The sequence below is a fragment of the Parus major genome, chromosome Z (genome assembly GCF_001522545.3).
Source record: "Parus major isolate Abel chromosome Z, Parus_major1.1, whole genome shotgun sequence".
Lineage (NCBI taxonomy): Eukaryota > Metazoa > Chordata > Aves > Passeriformes > Paridae > Parus > Parus major.
Genome location: NC_031799.1, coordinates 44,605,387 through 44,630,637, shown reverse-complemented (window position 1 = coordinate 44,630,637; position 25,251 = coordinate 44,605,387). Strand labels below are relative to the sequence as shown.

Sequence of the window (25,251 nt, the reverse complement as noted above, 5' to 3'; positions counted from 1 at the left end):
GAAGTCTTTAGTTTAGCACTAAAAATATCTGTGCCATCAATCTGGTTCTTGAAAAATCATGGAGTAGACTTGAAAATATCAAATGGAAAATAAACACAGGTGGAATTTGCTTTCTATGTTTTTGAATACATGATGAATCAAGTTTTCTTGGTTTTCTTCAAGATCACAGCTCTTACCAGAGCCTGCTCTATGAAAACCAGTTGTCACCAAGAATTCTGGGATTTTTACCTGTTACCTATTTACCTTCATGGGAGCTAACAAATCCTGCACCAAAAAACTTCTAAATACAGAAAAAAACCATATCAAAACTACTTGTCTGTGGCAGGCAACCATGACATTAGCTACAGCTGACTGCCTCAGGACTCCCAAAGAGTGTCCTACACCACTTGCAGTATCCAGGTGGTAGGCTGAAGGCCTTCCCTGCACCCACAACACTCCCACAGCAGAAACAGAAGATAGAAATTCAACTCTTGCCCTGCCTGGCTTATAAGGGTCTAAAGCAGACAGCATTGGTCTTCACTGTGATGCCAGTGTGTTACTCAGAGAAGTGATCTGTCTTGCCCTTTCTCCTTCAAACATGCAGGATACTGATTTTAGACAGATATCTAAGACAAACCTGCTCTTCCTGACACAACTAGGCATAGCCAAAGGCCACCATTGACACAAGTTATGCTCTGGCCCTGTACAGCCTACATTTATGCTACCATGTAGGAATTAAACATTGCAGAGAACTTTCATCAAGGACCAAGTCATCTGATGTCATTTTCCTGAAATTCTTAATAGTATTTGAACACTTCCTGATCATCAGAAATCACCTGTTCATCACAGAAATGTTCCAGACAACAAGCTAAAATGCTCACATTCCTTCCTTAGAAAACACAATCAATGCATGGTGATGTGCACCCAGGACCAACACTTGGTCCCTTAAATGCAATTCCTGCTTACTGATTTCTCCGTAGAGGTGCCCCAGCTGCCAGGCTGATGGCATGTCTCAGCCCTGAGTGTAGCTGCACCTTCACTACAAAGCCCCTTGGACATGCTCTCCAAGTCCTGGCTGTGACAATGTACCCACAGAGATAAAGATCACAGAAAGTACATGAGGAAGTGAAGGCACCTGGGACCAGAGTGAAACAGATAGGGAATTAAATAAGAGATTATTTAACCACTGAGTTCCAGTGGTTTCCATGCATACCTAGGATGTCAGAGCAGGAGATGAAAACACCAAAGTGTGTACTGTGTGGTGCGCTCAGACAAACCTCATGACCATGCATCCCTGCAGTATTATCTCCTCCATGTCCTTTCATCTTATGCCACTTCTGCAGACCTCTCCAGAAGTTGTATGGTAGATTTAGTGTCTGAGGAGTGTTACCTCCACAGTAAGAGCTAAAACAGTCCCACTTCCAAGTTGCTGTACCTGGTAGCAAAAAGTTGATGGCATGAATGAATCTGCAAGCATAGTACTGTTATTCCAGAAAGGGAAATGGATGCTCTTTATCCATCACACTGAAAAGTACAGGTAACAGTTTTGGCTTTATCTGGCCTTGCCCCTCATTCCCTGCACTCCTTAAATATGCAGAGTAGCCAACAAAAGTTTTCACATGCTGAAAATCTAGACATGGGTGGTAGTGCTTTGTTGAGATAGAGCTGGTAACCTGGCCCTGTGATACTGCAGTCTCACATTACTGGGTTGCTCAGGACTCCTACATACAACCTAGGCTGCTAAAGGCCATAGGGAGAGCAAGGGAATAAGGGCAAGCACCTGTTTTGCCATGTTTAAGACACACTGCACATAGGGAAACACTTTCCCAGAAAATGGAGGTGCTGGCAGGTGGTAATATCTGCAGGAAGGAAGCATGGGACATATCAGGGACCTGGGCCCTTCACAGTGCAGTCAACACATTGGCAAAGAGATGGGTGTGCAGAGACAAGCAGGCTGCTCTTACTTCCAGAGAAAGAGGACAGGAAAGGTGCTTGGAAGCCATTTTGCAATTTCGAAAGGGAGTTACTTCATCCTTACAGCTGTGTCTACTCCCCCTTAGTCCCCAGTGACCCTGGAGGGCATGGAGGACCACCAGCTGGCCTGAAGATGGGGGAAGAGACATTAGTGCGTGGGGAGAGCTACTGGGACCAAGCACCCAGTGGAAGATGAGAGGCTTCACATGAAGGGGGAGTTTCATAACTGGGAATCTTCACACCTGAAGGAGACTATTAGCCACTGCATTTGAAACATGGCTTGTTTGTCACTTAAACACAATATTCACAAATGTGTCCTACAATGTTGCTAACCTGAATACCAGTTTCCAAGGTGGCTAACTCACTGTGTCCTATCAGAAATCACATCCCATGGTCTCTAGAGTACTCTAAGCATGGCCATCTGGGGAATGGGCAGGGCTATGTGGCTACACCAAAATGTATCATATGAAGAAGGGGCAGGGGAGGCTTCAGGCTGGGACCTCTGCATGCTACTTTATATTATGCAAATATTTACTGTGCGAAGGTACTGGAAGTCGAAGCATAATTTTCAGGTACAGCATAGAAATGTTACTAGTCTGACACAGCTTCACGTAGGCTTGTTGAATGGTGTTTGTGACTACAGGAAAGCTTACTTGGGGAAGGAAAGCAGATACATATCACCAGCCTCCCTTCCCCTCTATTGTGCCATATCCAGTAGAGTTACTCACCCACTGAAAATGGAACACTTCCGAGGTGTGTATTATGTTACTGCTCCTGTGATGACTCAAGTCCTGCATGCCCTTTTCTGTGTGATTCAAATATAGCATTCATGTTGTTGTTGTTGTTGTTGTTGTACTCTCTCTTCATCACATGTTCCACAAAGTTTTGCCAGCTGTAAGCCTGTTCCAGAGAAGCCTTCTCTGTGAAAGGGGGTACAGGTGCCACTCAGAATCATAAGCAGGAGGGATTGTGTGCAACCTGTGACATCATTTGCCATAACAAAACACACTGTTGAAATAGAGGGTAGTGCACTCACTCAGCTCTCCACTTGATAATGCTTGTGTCACCAAATGTGAAGGCTTCTGTGGCTCTTGATCACTCCCATGCATATTGGAGCAAACCTCACCCTTTAATGAGGCCACCTTTAGCAAAAGCACTCCTGAAAGCAGCATGAAAGTCCCACCTCAGGCAGAGTGAGGAAAGGTAAGGGAAATGAATACTGTGCTCCCAGAAGCAGGCAGCAGTACCCTGCACAGGCACATGGTCCACATGGCTGCCAGAGACACAGAGTTAACCATTCACTGGAGTCAGAGCACAAGGTCTTTGTTAGCACATACTGATAACCAGGCTGCTGCTGTAAAGCGCTGCTGCCAGCCGCACTGGCAGACCTTCAGCACACATGCACAATTCAGCCTGAACTGGGCTGGATTATGGTCTTGGCCCAAAAGCACTTGAAAGCAGTAGAAGTCTCTTCTTTGCTCCTAATACCCCATACCGTGCTTTTCAGAACAGGTCCACTTCCCCCTAGCAATTTTTAATAAAAGCTGTTCCTCAGAGGGGGCAAGGAGGAGAGAACATCCCCCTTTCTTCCCAGTAAATACTCCAGGGATATCTAGGAACAAATCAGTGTCAATATTACCATTGCCTTTGTAAGGCTGCTCAGACAAGACTAGCTCTACTCTCCTTGGATCACAAAAAGAGGAGAAAAAATATCTAAGTTGCTTATTCCATCTGGTACTGGAGGAGAGTTTGACATCCCCCCTCCCAAATGACTGTGTCAAGGACTATTTGTAAAGAAAGCTCCAAGGTTATAAATCTCCCTTGAGCCTTTCGCACGCATAGCCTTCATGTTAATGTACCATGACAATCTTTTCCCTTTCCTTTTAGCAAATGAAGGATGAAGGTGTATAAACTGAGGTCACTGGCTTACAGGGCATGGGATGTGACATATGCTTTACGTTGCTTTAAGCTCCAGCTCTGAAGCTTGTGGGGACGTTCTTGTTCACCTCTGGGTTTACCCTTGCTCCTCCCCTCTACATCTTTTTACTGTTCTTTGGCTGGAATGCTGGACATGAATGCAAATCAGGAGCAACGTTGTTAGTGCTGGTGAAATAATTTTCATGAATGTGAAAGCTGCATAAACAAGAATGGCATCGGGCATCAGAGTCTGAAAATAAATCACTTCTAATAGACAGAAAAAACCCAACTTTTTTTCTTTCTGAGATTACTTATCCTCTTGAAAGAAAGCACACATATTATTCAGACATGTTTTCACTTAAAATTCTGTCTAAAGAGGATTTGTGACACACAGATTAGCATCATGGCTAAGCAGGAAATCATTTAAAGTGTCCTGTCCCCACTTGCCCTTCCTAGCCTTCTCATCCTGTTCACTTTCACTCACCCCTGTTCCCTCTCTCTCTTACATATGATTTTCAGAAGAGCACTGTATTTCCACTTCCTAGGGCTGGTAGCATTATATTTCTTTCCCAAATAAAGATTTTTTTCCCGGCTCTTCCTTTTAAGGACACACTGAAACCCTCCCAAAGTCAAGGATTAATAGACGGAGAATATTATAAGGGTGTTTCTCCACATGGGACTATGCATTTGAGTGCTTCTAAGTGGCAGGCTACAAGTCTCCCTTTCAGAATTTGAGGAAAACCAGTCTCAGGTATAAAAACCCTTGGAGCTCTTAGAAGAAGTCTTGCAGCACAGAAATTGGGAGAATATTGCCATTCACATCAAACAGTAGCACAAGAGATCCAAAGGCAATTTCCCTACAGATGCTTTTGGCTGCTCTTAGGAACACTAGTACTTCAGGCTGGGATTTTGAGGTTAGAGCTTTTGAAAGGGCTTTTCACTCACCTACACATTAAAAAGTCACAACACTGACTTACAGATTTACACTGATTTACAGAACAGGGGGCTGCTCAGTTTTTATCTTGGTTTGTCTCAAATAGAATTAATACCTCTTCAGGTCAGTCTTGGGGTTTTGGGGTTTTTTCTACCCAAATACACAAAAGCCCCTATTCTGGGTAGACGTACCAAACAAAAAAACAAAACAAAACAAAACAAACCCAAAAAAAGAAACACCAAAAAAACCCCCACAAAAAACTAGCAAACCCTGCAAAACAGAGAGGAGAAGGGTGAATGATCCATCTCTAAACAGGAGCCCATCAGTGAGGAAAGCCAGCTTCAAAGTCCTGTTCTGGTGAAGCCTGCCCATCTTAGCTCACAGGAGAAAGCATTGGAAAGGGCTGCTTTCAAGTCCCTCCATTGAGTTTCACTTGAAGAGAAATTTGGTAGATTAGAATTTGGAGTGAACCTTCATGCATCCATGCTGTATGGATGTTAACCAAGTTAACCTGTTGCTCTGAAAATGTCTCAGGTCTGTTTCTCAGGGCATTAAAGCATTGATGAATTTCTGTTACTAGGCCAACATGATGAATTTGTGACTTTTTTTTAGAAAGCAAAACAGGGCCCTGCATCTCTAATACAGCAAATAGCTAATCTAAAATAACTGCTGGAGACAGCATTTAAAATATTAGCAGTTAATTGGTTTTAGCTTGTTTGACAATATGTGTTAGCAATGAATGGAGGCAGGGAGGGAGGCTTCAAATATTACCAGGAGGGAAATTTGCAGTTCAGAAGGGATTTTTCTAAGACATTCATGATAATTTTCCCACAGAAATCAGAGATGAAACACCCACTGAATCAAATATGGACAGTCTTAGGCCAGCAGCAAATGGCTTATTGATGGTTTCTCTCTACTTTGGGAACTGAAAAAATTATAGCACACTGCGGCAAAAATCTGACTCAGTATTTGGCTATGAGTACTATAAACATGAAAGAGTTTAATTGAACAGAAAGGAGAAATTGCTGCTCCAAATGACACAGGAATTTCTTAGCAGTGTGAGCCCCATTCTATTTCATAACCAAAACTATGGCCAAATCCAGTAATACAGGTGTCTATAAAAGGGGACTGCAAAACTCTGGACCAGGCCCCAGAGTTCTCTGTTTTTTGGATACTTTAGGGGCTGAGGCAAAGTTTAGTGACAAAATTATATCCTGTTTTATAAGGGTGTTCTATCAATTTTTTGGGGGGAACAACTTCGGCAAAAACAGAAGGGAGAATCTCTCCAAGACTCTTTTAAAATCTCAATACTTTGTTCGCCTATGAGATGCCCAAAACAACTCACATCTCTCTGTTACATCTGCAGGGCATTTAATCTCCACTTTACCACAGCAGCATGAATATATTCTCCCCCTAGGTCCAAAAGCCAGGAGCAGTTCTTCTTGGCCCTTCCATGTGCTCTTACACTAGTATTTTGTGGAGGGAGGTGCCCCATAGAAATTTCTAAACAGGCAGATTTGGATTCTGAGTTTCAGCAGTGCCATTGGGCTCTCCATAAAGATCTTGCTGCAAAAGTGTCCGAAAAGGTCTGGAGAGAGTCTAACTGATTGCATCAGATCAGTCTGTGGTCTTGTCTGTAAAAACCTCGATTCCCAGTAGATGGCACCACCTGTTCCACTAATGTTTTTCTTCTGGTTCGTGCAACAGATTCTGAGACGGCAGAGCGAGAGTTTAGTGAGTGGGGCCCAGAAACCAGCGTGAGAACACAGTACGCCCCTGTCAACACAGGGACATCACTCTGTTGGAAGAAGGAAGATGCAGCAGTTTTGAAATGAGCACAGCCATGAAGAGGATAACAGCACGTAGTGGCCGCTATGGTCCGTGTGCCACAGGGATCGCTGCATAGGCAGGGCTCTGTCCTGTGCCCCTCAGACCCACTGCTTTTCAGACCTGTTCCTTGCCTGGGGGCACCGTGGGCTGCATCGCCCTGCCTATGAGGGGATGAGATGACAGCCCCAGGCAGCACAAGGCACCATTTCTCCTGCAAAGTGGTAGGTAATGAGTGGTGCCAGCAAGGCACTTGCAGCCCTGTTTCTCACTTCCCTGGAATTCCACTGCCCATTCAGAGCTGACATCTCTCATTTTCTCTGAGGAGGTGTTGAGTTAATAGATAAACACATAAAAAACTCTAACGGTTATTTTCCATAAGGATTTAGAAGTTCAGCATAGTTATAGTATGAATTTATTCAAGAGATTTATAGTTGTCTAAACACACAGCAGGCTGAGAAAGATGTTTTTCTCCCAGAGAATAAATTATTTCTTGCTAATTAATTATAAGGGAATGGGAGCATGTATTACTGCTTAAGCACAGAAAAGCCAGGCTGAGGACTGCAGGAAGGTTGGTACTGTAGGGATGTGGTGTCCCAGGGGACAAGGGCATGATTTTCTGCTCAGGCACAATTGTGACCTTGGGCAATGCACACAGCCTCTCTGAGGCTTCTGTCAGTGCCATTTTACACCACAGGGGTTAGCAGTGGGGGTACATGGCATGTTTGTACATGAGCTGATTCCCATATACTGTGTCTATTGACTCCCAAGCAATTTCAACAGCCTGGTCTCAGCTTTTCTTTCCCTTTTCTTTAAGCAGGCCTAAAATTGTGAGTGGCTGGTGATCATCTCCTTAACAGTACTGGGTAAAGTAAGTATACATTGTTTCTTCTCTTGACACTAAATCCTGGTCAGATTCTGTCCTCCTACTGAAAATGCCCCTCATGATTATTTTTTAAGAGACCTTAAGAGAGCTTCAAACTCCCTTCATCAGCCAGTTTGATCTAGGGAAGGGGAAAATCTAATTGTAACTGCTCAGTAGTGGAAATTTGTGACCAAAGTATGATGTGGCATAGAGGGCAAAAAGGCCCATCTGGAAGGAGGTGTTAATCTGACTGGAAGCAGGAATGACAGAAACAAAAGGATTTCATGAGGGGTGTGAAGTTTCCCTTGGCGATGAGACAGTCAACAGCATCAGCACTAGTATGTAGCCATCCTAAAATGGGATCCAGGAGGAGCCCAAGCTCAATGAACACCCAGCAAAACTAAGCTGGGGAATAGACTCACAGCTGGGCTGAGATGTCCCATGCATCTGCTCTTGGGATCAGTGCTGCTGTGAGCATATGTAAAAAGTGTACTTGTGATACAGCTTTGCAGAGTCTATGTAGAACATCTTGTTGCTGTAGGACTCTGCTCAGGGTACTGTTCATTAAACTTTGATATTTAAACAAAAATGTGTGTTTAAACGTACCCTAAGAATTTCCAATCATCTGCCATGCTAATTTCTTTTCCAGTGACTTATGCAATCCTGGCTTATCAGAAACAAAAGGTAGCAAGACTGATGGCAAGTTCTGGACAAACATGCAAAACACACATTTCATGACCAACAAGTCACTTTTATTGACTGGAAAGAACTCGGGTCTCATTTGGTTGTTGGCAGAACTACTGACAACTTCTGTAATTACAGAAGAGTATCCTGTCAAGTCCAGCTCTTGTCGGACTTTCTCTCTCAAGCTTGGAAACTTTAACACCTCTCTTAGGAAGTTTTAGCAGGAGAACATCACTGTCATATGACATGAATTATTTCCTTTTCTCACCTGTGGTGTTCACAAGACCTCCAAACACATGATCAAGACTGGTGAATACCACACTGGGCAGCAGAGACAACATGTTTGCTCTATTTTATTGCTGTAAAAAAACCAGAAGAGTTTCATCCAGCAGTAGGATTTTCTTAGAGACTAGAATATAACTGTTTTATTTGAAGAACTGTGTGATCTCATTTTAAAGCCCATGGGAGTTGATGAGTCCCAAACCTGCTCTGCTGTTGCTATTCAACTACCCTCACAGCCAGATGCCTGCTGAGACTAGTGTCTGCTTCCTGTTTGCTGAGGAAAGGATCCTGACTGGAGGAAGACTTCTGGCAGAAATGTAATTTCCAGGAAAAAGTCAGTAACATAAGTTTTGAATAATAACCTGGCATCGTTGACATCACTTTGCTGAAGTCCTTGGAGCAGTGACTGGGCTCCCCTCCACACTTTGTTCCTAATGGTGGAAGCTCTATTTGTATCAACAGTCCACATTTGGGTTTATGGCATATTTTCTGATGTCTCTGTTTTACTCAGGATCTTTCTGATGGACCTAGCAGCTAATTCTCTGTTTTCACAGCTTTTATGGAGATAGATGAACATTTGCCAGACCTAAGACTGCAATTTATGCAGTGCTGGCTTCGCAGAAAGTAAGACTGCTGTGCTTTTCCCCCTGCCTTCTCCTGGTCCAGAAACAGTGAACTCAGTCCTTGTGCTTTTAGGCTGGGATTTACCACCACTCGGGGACTGGTGTCTTTTCCATTTACAGCAGCTGGTGCCAACCCCCATGGTTACTCATGCACTTCTTTAAGTGTCCTTCCTTCGGACACCTGCCTGCTGTCAAGACAGACTCCTTTGTATAGGAGACACAATTGCTTTCTAGTGGAAACCCACTAATCTCATCTAGCTACCAACTGAGCATCAAAATTTTGACTTGGATGAGCAATCATAGGCCTGAGCACAGATCTCTGCTAGAGGAACATAGTTAGTCCCCAGATCCTGCTTGATCATAGGGTACATTCTGTAGACAGAATAGCTCTTACTGACTCAGCGCTGATGAGGATAAAATGAGAGGCAAGAGGATGGTAAGTACATTTTGGTAAAATTTGGGAATGAAATTACATTGTCCCAGCATCTTCTGTCTTTTAAGTTTGTATATCCTCTCTGCAGCACCTAGCAGAACCAGAGTTTTCCCAGGCCTGTGTGTCTCAAGAGGCAGATATAACCCCTTCCACGTTATAGGAGGCCTGGCATTTCCATCCTAGTGCACCTCTGCCCTTTTGTGTCACAGCTGTGCCAGACCAATCTTCGCTAGCCATGCTCCATTTTGGGGTGACCTGTCCTTTTGTGTCCAGAAGGCCTGTATTGCAACACCTAACCAAGGGCTGTCTAAAGTGTGGACAGCTTTTTTTTGTTGCTGAAGTTCATTTGTTGCATGCTAGTTTCAACAGGTATTGCCATTTTTTGCTCCCCAGCTTATCCCTTTCTTATCCCACTACTCATGGTCTTCATACAAAGACTGGGTCCTTCCTTCCTCATTTACATCTTCCTACAAGACATTTCTCCTTCTGCATCAATGGTCATCTTCTCCTTGATGACAGTGAGGATATTTTCATGTTCATTTAGTCTATACACTTACACCTTTCCTTCTGGCTGCACAATACCCACGCTATCACTTCTACCCTTCCTGATTTTTAAACCGTCATGGAGTTGTGGGCTTGAGCTTGATGTAGCCCCATCACCACTAGGCAAAGCCTTACCTTCTCTGTAATTCCAACAGGTCTAAGTTGCTCTTGCTAGCAAAGGAGAAAGGAAAATTCAAGATAGCAAATGGCCTTGTAACCCCTGAAGTACAGCCACAGTGGTACAGAGGGACTGGGCTTCCTAGAACAAGGAAAACTGGTCTGGTGCTCCTTTCAGTTATACAAACTTCATAAGGGTATAACTCCCCTGGGTCGAGCTGTGAATTGTCTCAAGCAAGAGAAATAAGAGTCTTATCCATGCCCATGACTTCTCTCCAAAGATCAATTATGCTGTGCCACAAGCCTCCTGTCTCCTGATTCTGCTTAATGGGTATGCACCAGATGACAAGACAGAGTCATCCTTTTGATTCCTTTTGATTATGTTTGATTACCTTCTCAGAAGATGAGGAAGTTACATGTACTCTGGAGGACAGGTCAGAGTAGAGAATGTAAAAGACTTGGCTTCAGAAAGAAGAGGTCACTTCTTATGTTTTAATTATTGGTTCTAGCATTTAATGGGCTTTCTGTCATGAGGATGCAGAAGGGAGGATAAATTTAATTCTTTCCAAAAATTGCAGCAGTAAAATATATAAGGGAATGGAGAAATGAAAAAAGAAAAACTATCAAAAGAGTTCAGTTTTGGTATGGGGCAGGCAGCAGTAACATTGCAATGACGAAAAGCAAACCCTTGGCATAAATTAAAAAAAAAAAGAAGTCAAAATTTAGGCTGGCTGACTCATCATCAGTTGATACTTACTGTCAGTTGATAGCAAAGGAATACAGCCCTCTCAGCATAGTTTCTTGCAGGGGTAAGGTTCCAGCAAAGGAGGGTCCAGCGCCAACAAAAACCAAAAAGATCAAATAAATGGAAATGTGAAAGAATACTTTGTCAAGGAGACTGCTGTCTAAAAGCACAGGACTAGTACAGGATTTTTATCTGTATTTTACAGACAAGAAACTGAAGCATCGAGAGCTATGTGGTTGGACCAAAATGATGAAGGATAGACATATATAGTCATGAAATAAATAATTTAAATGTTGGCTCAAAATGCCATTTCGAGATAAGGAGAAAGTTTGAGAATTGTGGAGCTATGCCAATGGAAACCACAAGAATAACTGGAAAAATCCAGCCTACAACATGTGTCCTCACACTATTTTCAGCTAATGCAGATGTTAAGATCCCATTCTTTCTTAATGTTAAGATAGTGCAGGCTTATAGTGACACTTCCTTTCTCTGGAGAGGCTTTGAAATTACTGAGCCATCTGTCTGCTGCCATCTGTTGTTGCTTTGGAAATGAATTTGTCAGGTCAGTTGGAAACAGGTTTCAAATAAACCACTGCTCTGAAAGATAATACACAATTGCTGTTGGTGGTGTCACCCTTCCATCACAGTGCATCTGCCTCCCAGGAACTCCCAGCTGGTGCCTGTTTCTTCTGTGGAGAAAGCACTCTGCTCCTCCAGCAGAACCACTGATGCTTTTGCACATCTTCCCCTTGTGGTGGGGTTGCTTGGCACGTGGGTGTGCTTTGCAGCCCACCCACCCACCCTTCCCTGTGGCCTTCTCCCCACATCCGTACAGAGATAACACATGAGCACATCCACACTCCAACCCCGTGTGCAAAGGCCAGGCCTCTCCCTCCAGCTCTCCTTCAAAGGACAGGCAAATATACTTACACTGTCAGATCTGAGTCTCCCTAGCTGAAGGAGATCAGAAAGGCAAATGGGAAAGCCAGAGATGGCACAGGACCTGCCTTTCTTCCACAATGTGTACCACACTGTACTTAGACCTGAGTTACAGCATCAGCTCTGCTCATGAGGGTGCTGTCAGGACAGGGATTCAGCCTGTGTGAGATAGATGCATTATACCTCTGTCTATCAATGTAAATAGGCAACAGTATATTTAGATAACCTGGTGCTCACAGAGGACTTGAAAATCTGCTTGGGAAAATGGGTAGGCTGGAACAGGTTCCCCCAAGGCTCCACTCTCTTGTTTCAGACCTCTGACAGCAGCAGTCACAGTACCTCAGCGATTACACAAATACAAGCCTAAAGCCAAGCTCTGCGCACCCTTGCTGTGTAAAACTGTGCTATTAAAATTCCCTTGCTGTTGAGGGGCAGGATGTATTTTCGATCATAACAACATAAGAAACATGGGATCATGTGTGAGCTAAGCCTTGAGATAAATGCCCCTTTCTGGTATTTGCAGGACCATACCAAATGTTTCTTCTGTATATACAGACTTTTCAAGGGTGATCTGTCCCATAGCTGTAGCAGCTCTTTTCATATGATGGTAAGATTCACAAAAATGGGTGGCAGAAATGGAAACTTTCTGTATTTTTTCTGGGCACAGAACAGACTACACACAAAATCTGAATTTGAAGGTAGCTTTGGGTAAATTCATAAACAGAGAGCAGCTGGTAAACAGCCACTTCTTGGAAAATGGGTATTTGCTGGTCTGTTCTTGTCTGTTGTATTGCTTCACTGTTCTGCAGCAAAAATCCAATGCACTTGGCCTCTGCTACTCTTCAGAGTAGACAGTTCAGGAGGAGAAAGAGGAGCTGAGCCACCCTCTGTGCCAGTGCTTCATCTCTTCCTCCCCACTTGCAGCAAGGAGACAGGAATCTTCTCTATATAGACTTTGCCTGGATGTGGGACTTGAGCATAAAAGGGGCTGATCAAGGTGGGGACATACTACTGTTTTGCACAGAAATCAAGTCCTAGGTAGAATCCCACCATACCAGAAATGCAGAGGGGCTATCATTGGTGATAATTTAAAAATTATTAACTGAGTATTTTCTGCAGAGGGTAACAGAATTAAGCAGACAATTCCTAAAGAATAATGTGAGCAGAGTATTTTCTAGAAGGACACGCTACCTGAGCTGCAGCCTGCTTCCCCAGCACTGGCAGGCAAGATTCCCAGGGGAGAGTCACTTTTCTACAGGAAAGTCAGGAAAGAAGACACTATCTTTAATTAAGTGTTGGGAAGGTAGAATTAAAAAGAAATTATAAATATGACTCTTTAGCCAGAAAGGCTAAGGAAGAAATACAAATGATAGCACAGTTTGAATAATTCAAAGAAACCGGGCTGGTATGTCAGAACACATTCCTTCCTGCAATAAAACCAAGCTGAGACCCCTCTCCCCAGCCTTATAAGGAAAGGTCTGAAAGACCCTGAGATAACTAAAAATATGCAAAAACTGCGATTTCTATAGGTTGTACACAAATGTTACTGTATTAGTATACTTACAAAGATTGGTTAGTGAAGGAATAGAATATTCAAATGTATAGGTTATATAAGTAATTGTAAAAGAGAATTATCTCTCTTGGTTTTCTTTGTCTCTCTTAGCTCTTGCTACTCTCTTACTACACTCTTTTCGCCCTTTTTGGTCTCTCTTGCTGCTCTCTTAGTTCTCTTGTTTCTCTTAGTTCTCTTGTTTCTCTTAGCTCTCTTAGCCCTCTTGTTACTTTTTCCCCAGTTCGCTCACTTCTGTTACTCTCTTTCTTAGCAATCTTAAGTCTTGAGCTCATGTATTCACATTTTACCCCCTTTTGTATTGTTCTCTCTGAGCCCACTTTGAGCTCTATCTACTGGCTCATAGCAGGCTCTCTCTCTCTCTCTCTCTCTCTCTCTCTCTCTCTCTTTTATCCCACACCCTGAAAAACTTCTAACACCTAACTCGATTATAGAAGTCTTTGCCATGTCTCTGACCGTCCCCAGAAAGCGTCTCCTACAATTAAGAGCTAGAACAACTTAAAAGAGCAATTCTATGCCTTTATTTATCCTTATAGATCAAAATTCTTCACTTCCCTCCCACAAGTGCACACCAAATACATAAGCTCCCTATGGGAAGAGCAGGAATAGGACTGAGCAGTAAATAATGGACAAAGTGCTTGGCCAGGATCCCACTCATAGTGGAAATCCAGAGCAGCAAAAAGTGCCCAGGTATCTTTCAGGTCAGATTCTAACTGTCCCCAGTGCTCTTTGCTTGCTGTTTGCACTCCCTCCTTGCTGGTTTACACCCTCTGCTCTGCAAGGCAGCCCCCAAAGTTCCCATACCTGCATACTGTGCTCTTTTCAAGAATTACATGCATGTTTGACTCCGTTCTGAAGAGCCAGAGGTCACTATGCTCCCTCATTGTGTGACCTTGAAGCTTTTTTTAAAGAAAACTTATTTTACTTTTTTTTACTACTTATTTTACTTATTTTTACTACTAAGAGGAGGTATGTTCCACTAGATAGAAGTTATGCTTATGCTGCTGTTACCCAGAAGACAGTGAGTATTTATAAAGCAGAAATTGGAAAGCTATCCAGTTAAAGCCATTTCATGATACAGACAAAGAGCTCATTTGTGTATACTGGTGAAGCTTTGTGAGAGCGAGTGCAATAGCATCACTTTTACACTCACTGCCAACACAGTTGAGCACCTCTTTGCCTCAAACTTTATTAGTCATCTCATTCTTCAAAGCAGTCTCCTCCCCCTGAAGAATATTCCTGCTCTGTTACTGAGGTGCCCTGTATCCTCTATGACTTGTCACAGCTCCTTCTTTGAACACACATGGCTCAGCTGCTTCCCTTTCTTACTGGCTTAATTTCCTGTCAACACAACATGCCAATATTCCTTGGTGCTTTGCCACTTCCAAACCACTGCTCTGCCTTGCTAAATATCACTGAATGCCTTTCTTTTTCCTAGGTCTTTTGTTTGTATTCTTCCCCCAAGATATGTCTTTAAAGCATCATCTTTACAAGCCATTCCGAGTGTGGAAAATCCATCTTCCAGAGAAAGGCTTCAGAAGCTCTTGTAAGTTTAGCTTACACAAGAGAAGACACAGTGACTCAGTTGCAGTCACAAGCAGCATATTTAGGGACTGGACTCCTGGATCTGAGGTCTTGTTCATCTAACCTGCTCTCTACAAAGGGCACCCTCCCACCCCCAAACTCCAAACCACAAGTTCTCACAGCCTCCCTTCCCCCACCCCCCTCAGTAATTTTGAGCATGGATTCAGGGAAAAGACATAACTGCTGTGGCAAGGCATTGAAATGATGCCTCTCTCACATAGAAGAGACTGTTTCAATAATTTTATGACAAAGCTGAGTTCAGAATTTCAGAGTTACACTCATGCAGGAGATGAGAGCTTCCTATGGGATTTTCAAGATGCACTTTTGTGGCCTGAGCTGCAAAAGTCCAAGAGACAAAAAGATCAGTCCATTGCAGTGGCTTGATTAATGTATTACCTACACTTGTGCCTTCAATGACATTTGTTACCCTGGCTATGGATACCCAACATCACAAACTCAATTGTCCTTGCACTTAGAGCTTTCTACTTTGAACCTTCTGCCTTGGTTCATTGCAACAATCAGCACAGGCTGGGGCTGAGCAGGTGGAGAGCAGCCCTGTGAGAAGGCCTTGGGGGTGCTGCTGGGTGAGAGGCTGGACATGACCCAGCCATGGGCACTCCCAGCCCAGAGAGCCAAACGTGTCCTGGGCTGCATCCAAAGCAGTGTGGGCAGCAGGGGAGGGAGGGGATTCTGCCCCTCTGCTCTGCTCTGGTGGGACCCCACCTGGAACCCTGCATCCAGCTCTGGAAAGATTGGGAGACCACCATGTTCAGTAGAGGGATGGAGCACCTCCTCTCTTAGGAAAGGCTAAGAGGATTGGGATTGTTCACCCTGGAGAAGAGAAAGCTTTGGAGTGACCTAATTGCAACCTTGCAGTACATGAAGGAGCCTACAAGAAAGATGGAGAAGGACTAAGGGGAATGTCAAAGAGATAGTAGGTTTAGATTAGATATTAGGAAGAGATTATTTCCTGTGAGAGTGGCGAGGAACAGGAACAGGTTGCCCACAGAAGTTGTGCATGTTTCATCCCTGGAAGTGTGTAAGGCCAGGTTGGATAAGGCTCTGAGCAGTGTGGTATATTGAAGGGTGTCACTGTCCATGGCAGGGGGTTGGAAGTAGACAATTCTTAATGTCCCTTCCAACCTAGACCATTCTATGATTCTGTGATTTAGACAGTAAAGCAAAAAGGTTTTTTTCATTGACTAGGTGGTAAGTAAAGAGTCCCTCACCCAAACATGACTGAAGCTGGCTGGCAGCATCAGTAAGGCCACCACAAGTATCCCAGTTCTCAAACAGTTATCCATCTGCACTGACACGCTTATTTCAACTGAGACACGCTTTATTGTAGTTTTTTCAATTCCTCAATTTGCAATGTCAATTGAAAGCCAGAGATGACAGAAATGTTGGTCTGAACAGCTCAGAGGTGTAATTGGATATGAAATGAGAAATTGTTTTGATGTAAAAGAATATCTCAGCCACATGCCCTCATATACTAACTGTGCTTTCACCTTCTCCCCAGATCACTTTATCATTGCCTTTTATGGAAGAGCTGAATCAGAGCTCCATTTTCTTTATTGTGTTTGGGCACTGATTGCTTTGATCATGTTGAAGTGCAGTATTGCACTAATGATCGCTAAACCCACCTTTGATGTTGGTTGTGAATGTGCTGCTTTGCCAGTGGAGAGAATGTAAATGCTTTCGTTTTCTGATTATTGTCTGTCATGTTTAGAGACAACAACAGCAAGACAGGGGAAGAAAGTGTGAATTCTTAATGGAATGAAGAATTTGACTGCTGCCTTACTCCCTGCATCAACTGTCAGGCAGTTTCTGCAGCGGCAGGGCTGAATGCTTGGCTCCATGCTGAATTGTGTGAGAAAAGCTGAACCAAGCTACATGCAATATTGCCCCTGGGGAGCAGGGCCAGTACAGTGGTGTGGAAGACCACTGCAAAGGCAAACCACAGCAATCTTACTGGAGAGGGGTGCACTCAGCTGGCTGCACCCTACCATGTGGGACCGATAGGTGTGAAAAGAGTCAGGATCTGTGGGTCTCCCCAGCTGCTTCCTATCACAGCTGTGCAGTGGCTGACCAAGGTCCAGCCCTTTTAAATTTTCTGTTTTGCTGTAATCTGTCTTGGTATTTACACTATGCTTAGCCCTATTGTATCCAACTGCTTTACAGTACAAGAAAGTCCATTCTGTGACAAGATCTATCAACAGTGAAAAATGCCATTGTTACAAGAGTACACTTTGCTTCCATATACTTAATCCTGATAGATGAATCTCCAGAAGGGATAGCAGCACAGTCATCAGGTCCTGCAGAACCAGCAAAGTCTGTGCATTGTGAATGGCTGCCCACTGTGGCTTTCATTTGATTACTAGCCAACAATTTACTGGCTGAATTTACAACAGCTGCTGTCTGGCCAGAATCCCTGCTTCTCCCATGCCCTATGGTCCTGGAGTCTTTGTAGGTTAGTCCTAAATGGCTACAAGGAGAAATGGTGGTTTGGATGGTATTTGATGACTGACAGCTCATGTTCTGTGCATCATGGTCAAGCCATTCAAACAGCCTTAGACAGCTAAAAAAGCTCAACATCTCAGCAAACCCTGAAGACACACGTTTATGAAGTAGGATCCCAAACTCCTATTTACACCAGGAGCCTGCTCCATCATCTTGTTGCAGTAGATGAAACTGCTCACACTGACAGAATCATTTAAACAGTTGCATCCATTTCTGACAGGTCTCTCAAGTTAACTGAGACACAGACTATTCCTGCCACTACCCAGCTGTTTCTTGCACTGGGGGAAGGATGTTTGTTACACAATCCAATGCAGTCAGAACACAGCAGCCAGTCTCCTTAGAGAAAGCAGAGACTTGTCACATGAAAGTGCAATGAAGCAACAGTAACAAGAAGTGAGGGATCTAGTCAGCCTGACAGCTCCGTTTTACGCTGCAGTAAACTCTTTCTACACTTTTAAATGTGCTTCACCTCATTTAGTTATTTCATTTTCCCGAGTCCTGTCATATAGATTTGCCATCTCAAATAACTTATTTCAAAGCCATCTTGATGATGGGCAGTAATGGCATTCCCATATGCCTATAAATATTTAATGCTAGAAAATTTTAACTTTTTGCTTAAGATAACTTTTGAGAGACATTGGCAATGGCTAGGGGGTCTTTTCTATCTATTTTCAGGACAGTAGTTGCTTCATTAATATATTTATAGCATGAAATCCCAGGAGTGGTTTCTGTGCTGTATCCTACTTGGTATGACATTCAGCATGTACTTCAAAGCAATATATATATTCTATATGTGTTGTGTGCTTATAATACAGTAGCATGAACCTTTCAGGCAGAACTTTTCCATAACATAATTGTGACATAGTTATCAAAAGGTAAATATTTCCAGATGAAAAATTTCTGATTCTGATTTCGCTTATTTCAGTGACACTAAACCATCCAGAATCACAGTCTGGCTGAAATTGGAAAGGACCTCTGGAGACCATCTGGTCCAACACCACTGCTCTATCATGACCATCAAGAGCCAGTAGCCCAGGACAATGTCTAGACAGTTTTAGAATGCCTCCAAGGAAGGAAACTCCACCATCTGTCTGAGCAACCTGTGCAGTGCTTGGTCGCCCTCACAGTGGAAAAGGGTTTCCTGGTGTTCAGGAGGAAACTCCCATTTTTCATTGCTGTCCCTTGTCCAGTCACTGGGCACCACAGCAAAGTGGCTGTATACAACTTCTGTGTGTATGTTTCTGTTTGTGTCAGCAATGCAGTGAGAGGGCCTGACAGTGCAAGATATGCAAGGCCTCTGAAGTTGGGAATTAATCTGCAAAACAACCATTTTGTGCATTAAACTAGTGATAGAGAAAATATTTATCTGTGAGGGAAACTTGTCACAAGGGCCAGGTATGGGAGGCATGGCCTTGAGGCAGGTAAGAATAGAGCTCCAAATAACTGGAACAACTCCCAACTTCTGTTGTACAGAGAGTGAATTTTCAGAGAATCATAGAATGGCTTGGTTTGGTAGGGACCTTAAAGATCATCTTGTTTCAACCTCCCCCACCATGGGCAGAGACACTCTCCACTAGACCAGGTTGCAAACAAAGCCCCATCCAGTCTGTCCCCTGACAGGGAATTCTTACAGGTATGGGACATCCACAACTTCTCTGTGACCCTCTATAACTTCAGTCATGTCAACAAAGTGGAAAGTTCATGGATGCTCTAGAAAAGTTATCTGCTGCATGGAAAAGACTGGCATGTGAAAACAATATTATCCTCAAAGCTGAGTAGTGTGCCTACAAGTTTGAGACATGTAGATTCAGCCAATGTTATTCAACAAGCAGGAGTTGTGGACTTCTGGAATCTATTCCAACTTCTGTCCCAAGAGAAAGCACTGCCATTAAAGTTACAGCTACAGGCATGATTTTTGCTCAGGAGACATGACTACAAGTCAGATGTTTTCACCATCCTCAATGACAGATGCATTGTAGTTGCAGCTTAGGGAATATTACTTTTTCTGCATTTATAGGGGGCATTAAGTGCAAAAGAAATACTTGTGTATGGAGTATAATTTCTGCTGTGAAGGGAAGATTATTTCCCATATGGCAAAGGAAGAGATAAAATAAGATTTCCCAAAGGTGTCCCTCCCCATCCCCCCTCTCAACCCCCCCACAAAAAAATTAAAATTAAGAGTATAGCAAGAAAAAAAAGAGATCTTGATTTCCAGAGGCAGTCTTCCCTGAGGAAACAATTATAATATTCATGTTACTTTTCCAGTCTTGTAGCCTTGTGTAAGAAGTGCAAAAGAGTACAAACGAAAAGTACAGGAACAAATTCAGGAAGCAGCATTTCCAGAAGAATGGCATTTAGCTGCAGAGACATCTAGTAAGAAATCTCAGAACAATTAGAAACTGAGAAGCATTAGCACAAGAGACTCCTTGGGCATAAAGGGAGGGAGAGATTGATCAACAGGCTCAAAATGCATCCATGGGAAATTTGATCATAACAAGGTCTCTTGAGCTGGCAGCAGCATAGACATAGAAGTCTCTTGGGCAGTGCAAGCTGAATTGAGATAAATTTGAACCAGAAATGTGGTGCAGAGAACAGATATCAGAGTCATTAGGAAGGCCCAGAAAAGCTTGTGCTCTTGTTTAAGGAAAGATACTTAACTGCAGTCAGGAATGAAATCAGGTAAATACTAAGGCCTGGTATGACAAACAAAATCAAGTGACCTTTTTTCATTGCTCAACAGAGAAAATATATTTGCAGCTCTTTTTCTTCCATAAGACCAGAGATGTAAAGCTGACATTCTGACCACTGTTTTGCAGTTCAAGTGTTCCCTGATAACACTGGAGTTCCTACTAATACTAACTTTTCCCTGTGTTATCTTGAACTGGGTTTACACTGCTTATTTACTCGTGGGTGAAAGGAACAATATAACAGTTGTTATGTTTTCATTTAAATTCTGGAAAATTAGTTTCTTTATTGCCTGTTTCTGGAAGGGCTAATCTTATACCGACATACCTCATGAACCTTGATGCGTGAAAAGTCATTTTAGAGGACATGGATTTCTTATTAAAACATTTCACTAGATCACATTTTCAACATTTTTTTAAAAAATTGTTTATCTCTTTTGTCTTCCCTTTCTCTCTAATGAACTTCATTAGAATTTTTTAGGTCTCATGAAGTGGAATTTTCAGCTAGAGCAGGCAGATCTGTTGAAGACCATTCACATGTAATATAAGGTAAAATCTAAGATGCAAGGGCAAGCAGGTGTCCCCAGTCAGTGTTACCAGCAAGAACTCAGAATGTGTGGAAGCAGATGCCCAAGGAGATCTTCAGAAGTCCAGTAACTCTCTGCGGTTTTATGAATTTGCAGGCCAGCCCTGTTCAGCTTGGGACAAATTGCCTAGAAGGGATGGATACTCAGAAAAAGACTTCTATGAACTGATTACACCAGTGCTGTGGTAACTACCAAAAGATCTTATCCTGGAGTCTATTAGAGATGGTTTTGTAATGCATCTGCTATCAGAACTAGGGAAAAAGAGGAAAGACAGATAGCTCTGGGCTTGCTGTTTGTCCTCAGTGGTGTCATTCTCATTTCCAGTGTATTGTCACTATGTGCTGTGTGACATACAGCCATCACCATTTAGAAAGACAAGAAATCACACCAAGTAACATGAAGAATGTTGACATTTCCATGGAAGCAGTCTGTAGACTTCTTCAGGAACATCTTGCATTTCAGTATGCCATGATAAATTGACTTAATAAATGAGGAAGAAATGGACCAAAACGTCCAGAGGCAGGGTAGAAACTCCAGAGGTACACAGGACAGGACTTAAGTCACTATGGGTTGGCCAGACATGCATCCTTAACCTTGAGTGTGAAACTGATGTATTTGGCCTAAAAGACCTGAATCTTCTGATGTATCTGATATATACATGTACTTGGAGAGGTGTGACTTGGGGTGTATTTGATAGACTGCATTAGGTCATAGGCCTGCCTCTTATCTAATCAGCTGCTCTAAGTCACCTGAGCAGAGGTGGAGGGAAGGAGTGGTGTGTATGGATGCAGGACACAGCTGGAGCACCAGTCTGATGAGCAACCCAGTATGATTCTGTGGTCCTTACCAGTCTTTGCCAGCTAGGCTGAGTGATACCACAGTCTCAACAGTTTATCAGAGCTCTGGGACTGCCATCCAATTTTCACTGTAACATATCAATTTTTACAATAAACACCCCACATTTCACATTGTGCTGCTAAGCTGCTTGAGTACTGCCTGATTTTTATTTTTTTTTTGAGATATGAAATAACATTTGCATCATGAAACTTGCACAATTGTATGGAGTGCAGAAGTGTCTTCAAGCTACTCATAGTAGACAAGTCTTAGGTTCTCCTTGCTCTCAGTGCTCCAAGCACTGTTCTTGTGCACATCAAGGACATTCCATGTGCTGAATCACTTGGTGAACACAGGAAAGGAGATTAGCATGACATCTAGGATAGAACTCCTGCACCTTGTTTTGCAGACTAACATGTGGCACGCTTGCTTATTGAGGGATCAAGTCCCATCTCAACAGTGCAGCAACATCTCATCCTCCCATCTGCCACTATGTTCTTTCATCCACGACCAGAAGCCTTTCCGCTGTCACCCTTTTTCTATCCTAGGATAGCATACACCTTTTTTACTGGTGGCATGTCATTTGGGTTGAGCAGCCCTTTCTCCTCTGCATATTTCCCAGAATGTTTACTGCGAAACATGCTTTCTCTGGGACTTCATTTTGTTGGGTAAGGCAAGCCAAGCATCCCTCGATAGATACTTCCGAAGAACTCCTGCAGGAAAAGTCAGCCTTTCCAAATGTTGACAGTTGTATGTACTTTTCTGGGGAGTGCTTTACCTTTCAGTGTATGATAATGTGTTGTGTTCCTCCAAGATGCCTGGAAGTTACTTTATTGGTGGAAAATACACTGAGCACAATTATTGAGGGTAGTGACATGCATGACACGAAAGTCTGAGAGTTGATAAGATTTTCTGTTTCCATGGTGTTGTCTATTGAGTCATGTCTCCTAGGAGACCTTAACCTCCAGATTTTACATCCTCAGGGCTGATATTGGGCAAGTTTTTCTGTGCTGCAGCATAACTAGACCCCTGAAGGCCACTCAGGCTACTCCTGCCCCCCACCCTACCCCTGGCCCCCTACCCCTCACACAGAGGTGTGTCTGGCTTCCATGGGATTGAATCTGCCATATCTTCCCAAACCCCTGGAAGACAAAGAGTGCATGACAAGGCTGCCCAAAGATGAGGAAGAAGGAAAACTCTCAGTAAGAACACAGTCTGAATGCTGTAGGATTAGGGACTGGTGGAGATTGCTACTCATTTCAGCCCACTGAGTAGCTTAGTACTAGTAAAAATCAATTCCAGTGTCTGAAAAGCAATATACCATACTACCAGTAAAAATCTCATGAACTTGTGCAAAAAGTCTTTGTGTTTCAAAGGAGGAATGATATCATTGCACAGAGTGGGCTGCAGGAAGTGGTGAACACTCAGGGGAAGGTTTATTCACTGAGCCAGGCACCAGGCAAAACAGCTTCAGCTCCCTGCTCCTTCAAAATGTCAACAAGTCCAAATTGTGTGCAGTTCCCACAGCTGAGGACAAACCAAAAAGCCTTTGATAAGAAGGACAACAAAATCATCCCCTGTACCTATCTTTGGAGTCATGACTAGTCAGTCTATTGGCTGTAAGATACACAAGGTCTGAACCAAAATCTTCTGAGAAATTCAAAATGGTAGAGCCATGATTTCTTTTGAAGAGCAAAATAATTATGTTTCCTCCTGTATAGATGTGAAAAAACTAGATTTTGGATTTATGCTTAGTTTTACTAGTGCCACTAGGATAACACACTTCCATACTTCATGACTTATAGATGGTATTGTCCATGTCTGGTTTTAGAAATGGTAAAGACTGAGGATTTGATTAAAAAAAACAACAAACCAACAAGTCTAGCCTTTGCCTGAAAATATATCCGAGCTTATAGATGCACTTAAAGTAAATAATATCGAACTGTTTTCCCACTGTTCAAAACTCCCAAGCTTTTAGGATGTCTGGAAATTCAGCCTTTGAGATTTAAAACACAGCAGGTCCACTTGATTTTATTTTGGCCTCCAGTTCCACTTTAATTTTATGAGTTTTACCTATTTTTAAAAACAGCTTCAGGAAGGAGTGCAGTGTGAAGTGCTGTTAATAGTGCTAACTTGTTAGCACATTCATATGAACATCTGACTGACCTGTCATCTGTTAGACCATGTGGCCTGGTGTAGCTGTAGCAGAAATGCATATATCTGGTCCTGTGGCTGCTGCTGGTAAGTCATCAATAAATACACCAGTTACCACTTTCGTTGATGGCCTCCTTGACTGTTAGAAATATTATATTCCATCTCCAGTAATAAAACTAAGTAATATGGTATAATGTCATAAGGCCACACGGGTTTCAAACACAAATCAGGGCTCATGAAAAATGAAAAAGGCTGAAATAATTGTGCGGTCCCTGATGCCCAGCAAACATGTTCCAGAGAATGTTTTTTGCCACTTAGTGCTAAGATCACCACCTGCATCTATGCATGAATAGACACAAATATCCAAGCACAGATAAAGTGACAAAGGTATGGATGCAAGGGGAAAGTCAGATTGCGCACATCTGCATGGAGACTGTTCCTATTTCAGCCAAAATACTGTGTGATTCAGCATCTCAATTAGCCTTCTAACAGATGAAAGCAGATTTGGTACCACAGCTTTTCTCCAGACCTCACTAAATGGTGCAGTACTAACTGGAGAACGCCGACCAGCTGTGCCAAGGTATGTCTCATGCCAGCCTGTAGGGTTGTAAAGGGCTGGCCCAGAAGAAATGGGGGCAGCAGGCACTTCCTAGTGTTGGGAGTCTGTAGCAGCTAACACCTTGGTGCTAAGTTTAAGGCAAAACACAAGGTGCTCCTGAAGACATCCAGAGTGCCCATAGGTCCCGAGTGTCTTTTCAAGGGCCTGTAAGATTTCAAGGCTGTCATTTCCTCATGAACATAGTCTACCTTATTATATTGTAGCCAGGGAAATGTAGTATGACTCTTTAAATTGGTTTAAATTGTCCAAGTGTATAAAAATTACTCCGAAGTGTTCTGTTCAACACAAAAGTCAGTATTTTCAAAATCTCCTGTTACTCCTGCAGGAGTGATCTCCTTAGTAAAGCCTTTGTTATATGCAAATGTAGATGCTTCAAACCTGCCAACATTTAAAGTCCTCAAAGGCATCCCACGGCACACAGAGAAGTTTTTGTTTCTCCTGGTGCAATCAACTTTACCTCCAAAAGGATCAAGAGCAGCACTAGGATAACACACAAGGATCAAGAGACAAAACTAAAGAGGCAGATTCGAGTAGGACAGCAATGGGACTTCCTTACCTGGAAAAGGCGAAAAACTGCACGTCCTAGAGTAGGCTGGGCTCCTGCCCATGGGATTCGAAGAGAGGAGCTTACAACCCTGTGGGACCGCGGCTGCTGCAAAAGTAAACCAACACTGCCCTCGAGTGCTGGGAGTGAAAACCACAGCTCAGCTGAGAGTGCCGCTTGTGCCACTTGGGACTCCCTTCTCCAGATGGCAGGGAAGGTGCGGGAAGGGAAGGTGCGGGAAGGGAAGGTACGGGAAGGGAAGGTGCGGGAAGGGAAGGTGCGGGAAGGGAAGG

At 43.2% G+C, this 25,251-nt stretch overlaps 1 protein-coding gene and 1 long non-coding RNA gene across 2 annotated transcripts in view; one reads left to right on the top strand and one right to left on the bottom strand.

Moving 5' to 3' along the window:
* LOC107198243 (metalloprotease TIKI1-like) overlaps positions 1-25,251 on the bottom strand; it is a 128,296-nt gene that overhangs the window by 94,147 nt on the left and 8,898 nt on the right. Inside the window, exon 3 of the mRNA XM_033511385.1 lies at positions 10,936-11,062. Coding sequence (XP_033367276.1) covers positions 10,936-11,062 — 127 coding nt within the window. The remainder of the gene's footprint in view (positions 1-10,935; positions 11,063-25,251) is intronic.
* LOC107198244 lies at positions 6,335-9,718 on the top strand. The gene is made up of 3 exons (XR_001518893.1): positions 6,335-6,855; positions 7,449-7,502; positions 8,146-9,718. It is a non-coding gene; the product is annotated as an uncharacterized LOC107198244 (long non-coding RNA).